At 50.0% G+C, this 4,594-nt stretch overlaps 1 protein-coding gene across 1 annotated transcript; it reads left to right on the plus strand.

The window, feature by feature from the left end:
• The first annotated feature begins 2,238 nt into the window (after positions 1–2,238).
• On the plus strand, positions 2,239–4,303 carry LOC138949256 (uncharacterized). Its single transcript, XM_070321073.1, has 2 exons — positions 2,239–4,105; positions 4,194–4,303. Exons 1-2 carry the CDS (start codon positions 2,239–2,241, stop codon positions 4,301–4,303), a joined length of 1,977 nt encoding a protein of 658 aa, XP_070177174.1.
• Positions 4,304–4,594: the final 291 nt, after the last annotated feature.

The raw sequence follows: 4,594 nt of genomic DNA on the forward strand, positions 1-4,594 counted from the left end.
TTACCATGACATCGACAAGTATTCAATAAACTTTAATTAATTTTCCAATTCTAGTGTTCGTTTTGTTTTGTGAGCGCGTCGGTTCTTTATAGCACCAAAATTACATCCTCCAGAATTTATATAAGCCATCACAGAATCTTACAGCTACTCAAGGGCAAGCACAGTGGAAACTATGATATTTTTTGGAACATTTTGGATTGTTTTCGACAAAGAACTTTATGAACTTTTGTAGGCCTGTGATTAGGGCCGCTGACTTTTGAACTTCTTATCCTTACGAATCTTGTGAAGAGATCATGAACCTTTTGTCTTAAAGGAACTGTGTTCGCATCTAGCGAACGATATTTTAATTTATTTGTCGGGCCCAGAGCAGAGCAACTTAGGCATTATTTTAGGTTTGTTGACCATAGCATTGCACACTTCGTACTAAGGATTTCTTCCCCTCTAGTGAGTGACCCGAGGTGTGCCGTTTTGAATTTTGTTTCTCTATATTTCGCAAGTCTTTGTTAACCTCTACGTTTTCACTTGACTTAAAGTATGGATGAGAAATTACCTTCTCATGAGAGTGCCGAGCTATCCCCTTACACTTTGAAGGTAGAGAGGGATGAACATTTTGCTTCGGACACTGATAGTCGTAAGAATGAAGGCGACCATGATGGCGCTCAGGGCGAGCCTCTAGTTGAACCCTCTCAGACCCAAGACACTTTGAATTCAGATAGCATTCCTCCTCAAGCTGAACTTTCTCTCACACAGGAAGATTTAGGAACTGAGCCCTCCCAACAGGCTGCAAGTGCAGAGCATCTCGCTCAACGAAGTAGAGAAGAAAGAGGCCCCGCCATTGTTAGGGCTAGAGTTAATGCTGAGGTGAGGGAACTGTCAGACAGGTACTGGGCCATAAGCCGAGCTCATAAGAATATGATCAGCGAGTTGTGCACAGCCTTTAGGGAAACACCAGACAAAAGGAGAGTCCTTAAAGCTCAAAAAATAACCCTCTGTGATCGCCTAAACGAGCTGAATGTAGCGAACTCGAGGCTTTGTCAAGTGGCTGAAAGTGATGTAGCTATAGAAGAGGATTTGAGCGATATGCACATGCAAACGGAGACGCTTAAAGAACAATATTACAGACTCTTTCCCAAGTTAGACCCGTACGCCTCCAGCTCGGACTTGACTTCCACAGTCGCTTCTGGAGGTGCTAGAGAGGTTTCTCTAGATGCTTCTTTGGCGGTTAGCGCAGCGAGATTTAGGTCCCAGCAAATGGTCGCAGATGAAAGGGCTAGACAAGAAGAGACTCTTTTGCTTTTAGAGGAGAAGGCTTCTAGGTCTAAAGCTTTGGCGGCAGAGAAGAAGGCAGAGATGGAAAGAAGAGAGATGGAAAGAGAGTGTGCTCGTTTAGAGAGAGAAGCTCAAGATGAAGAGTTAGCTTTGAAGAAAAAAGAAAAAGAAGTTAAGGCTGCACTAGAGAGGGTGGAGAGAGAAGGCAAGATGCAAGAAGAGCATGACGTTTTTAAGATCCTTAAAACTGACATAGAAGACCAGCAAAGGGCTAGAGAAAGATTCATGCCTCAGCTACCTCGTGACAGCCCCATTGATAGGTACCTAGGTACTCACAGCACCCTGCATGTAGGTACACACCTAGAGAGCATAGGAGATGTGGCGGTAGGGTATGATAGGCACACACAGCACACACAAGATACATATAAGCCTGCGACAGCCGACACCTACGCCCGCCCGCGTCACCAGCCGGCAGCCAACACCCTCGTCTCTGGGCAACATCAGCCTGCGGCAGCCAAGCCTGGACTCCCGCCACTTCAGCAGCCCACGGAGGTCAGGGCTTATGCCCCTTCGCATCTCCAGTCGGCCGCCGAGGATATCCGCGACACTCTTCGAGGCATCTCCAGGACCCTTGCCCAACCTGTCTCCGCTTTTCACCCACTTCCAGCAGCGGTCACAGCCACGGCTCCTACCACTACGACGATGACTACAGCCACCACGATGACGACAAGAGTCGGAGGCCAATTCGCGACCTCCTTTCGGCCTCAGTTTGTCAAAGCTGAGATTCCAAGCCACGAAGATCGTCCTCGCCAGATCTACGCGCCTTCCCGTTTCCCTCACAAATCCCTCAATCCATCAGCGAGACCTTTTCCCGGGCCTTTCCCTGGTCCTTTTCCTGCCATGACCTCCCGAGAGTCTCCGACCTATGTGCCAAGCTTTGCATATGGGCCTTCTGTCATGCATCCTCCCATGCAAACGCAGCAATATGACCACGCTGCAAGCTTTGCTCCTGACACGGACTACACACAGCATGGTTTTCAAGAGGCTCCGGTCACGAGCCCTTCAGACGTCTACTATGGGCAAGATGCATACCTTCCTCAGATGCAAGGCCAGCCAGCGCTCTCCGAGGGTTCTGCCCTAGCTCGTACTCTAGCTGAGGCTCTCCTTATCAACAGGTTACCGACGCAGGAGCCCACTACGTTTTCAGGAGATCCATTGACGTACCCTCTCTGGAGGTCCTCATTCACTCTTTTGATTGAGCGGCAGGGCGTTTCTGCAGAGGAAAAGCTCCTCTACTTGGAGAAGTACTTGGACGGTCCGGCGAAGGATGCGGTCAAGGGACTCTTTCTGATCAGGGATGCCCAGGCCTATCAGCAGGCCCTTCAGACGTTGGAGGAAAGGTTCGGCAGTTCTTTCGTCGTTGCCAGAGCCTTCCGAGAGAAACTAGATGCATGGCCGGTAATCAAACCCAAAGATGGACAAGCCCTCCGCGCCTTCTCGGACTTTCTTGGACAATGCCTTGTGGCGAGCCGAGTGATAGGCCAGCTACAGAATCTGGAAGACCAAGCCTATCACAAGACACTCATGAGCAAGCTTCCAGATTGGTTGGTGAGAAACTGGGTGCGGAAAGTAAACAAGACCAAGAACGAGAAGAAACGCTACCCTACCTTTGAGGAGTTGTCAGCTTTCATCAAGACAGAGGCAGACATCCTTTGCGAGCCCCTTTTCTCCTCCAGCAAATCTGCCGCCTCTTCCACCTCACAGACCGCCAGTTCAGCAGTCCCCAAGAAAACATCGTACAGTACGGATTGTTCTACTACATCTGCATGTCAAGAGTGTGACAGATGTCAGCACCACGCTAAAACTGTCCTGAGTACGAACTGCGACGAAGTCTGTCCCTTTTGTACCGTTCGTTTTCCGACCAGCTCTTCTTCTCATCCTCTACTCAGATGCCAGAGGTTCGATGAGATTCCCGTTGAGGACAGGAAACACTTCATGTACGAAACGTCCTTGTGCTTCTCCTGTGCCAGAAAGACTGACCATAGAAGTGTAGACTGCACTACCAGGGCGATATGCGACAAGTGCCAAGGCCCACATCTCACTATGCTGCATGGAGCGCCCAGCTACAGGAAGAAGATGCCCAATCAGCAACGGAATGCCCGGGGACCGCCAGATTCTTCAAGGTTTGTCTGTATCAGTCAAGATGCCCGTGTTTCTGCCTCTGGATCAGCATTCGCGACGACCAACAAGTCAGACAGACCAGTCAGAGCTACCATGATTGTTCCGGTCAGAGTTTCGACGAAAGAGAATCCCACGGTAGAGCATACGACATACGCGCTGCTTGACACCATGTCTTGCATCTCCTTCGTTACTGAATCTTTGAGTGACAAGCTGAACACTCATTCTGAGCCAGCGTCATTGAGGCTGAACACTATGACTTCTCAGAACACTCATATCGAATGTCAGAGAGTGACCGGATTGTGTGTCAAGGCCCTCAACTCCAATGTTTCCCACAACCTGAAAACGCTCTACACGACGGACCATCTCACCAAAGACACTGAGAACATACCAACATCAGAGACCGCTCGTAACATCAAGCATTTGAGTCATATTGCCAGCGAGATTCCCCCGTTGCTCGAAGGCTGCACTCCCGGGTTGTTGATTGGCTACGATCATGCAGAGCTATTCATGCCAGAGAGAGTCATCAAGGGAGACCCATACGCCGTTCTCACACCGTTGGGTTGGACGATACTGGGACAAGTGTCGCCAAAACAGTCTGTCCATGACGTGATGCACGTGTCTCTAACAGAACAGTATTGTCCCAGCGAGTACGAAGGTGAATCAGTCGCTTCCGTATACCGCACGACACTCGCCGAACCCAGCATCTCCGACCCCCTCCATGCCATGGAAAGGATTTTGAGAAGACCACTACGAAGAAGACCACTACGAAGAAGACCAGTACGAAGAAGACCACAACGAAGAAGACAACGACGAAGAAGACCACGACGAAGAAGACCAGTACAAAGAAGACTAGTACAAAGAAGACCACAACGAAGACGACCACGACGAAGAAGAAAGTGGCTTCTTCCCCAACGAAACGTTGCTGTCGGAGATGTCGTCGTGCTACGTGACGAAGCCGTATGCAGAGCAGATTGGCCTCTGGGACTCGTGACGGAGGTTCGCCCCAGCGACGATGGACTCGTGCGAACCTGCAAGCTGAAGACTGTCAAGGTCACCTCGAAGACGAGCCATTCCACTTTCTACTACTGGCGCCCCATCTCTAAGCTGACCGTGCTGGTGAAGGCAGACCCGGACACTCAATGAC

Source organism: Littorina saxatilis, linkage group LG1, assembly GCF_037325665.1.
Source record: "Littorina saxatilis isolate snail1 linkage group LG1, US_GU_Lsax_2.0, whole genome shotgun sequence".
NCBI lineage: Eukaryota > Metazoa > Mollusca > Gastropoda > Littorinimorpha > Littorinidae > Littorina > Littorina saxatilis.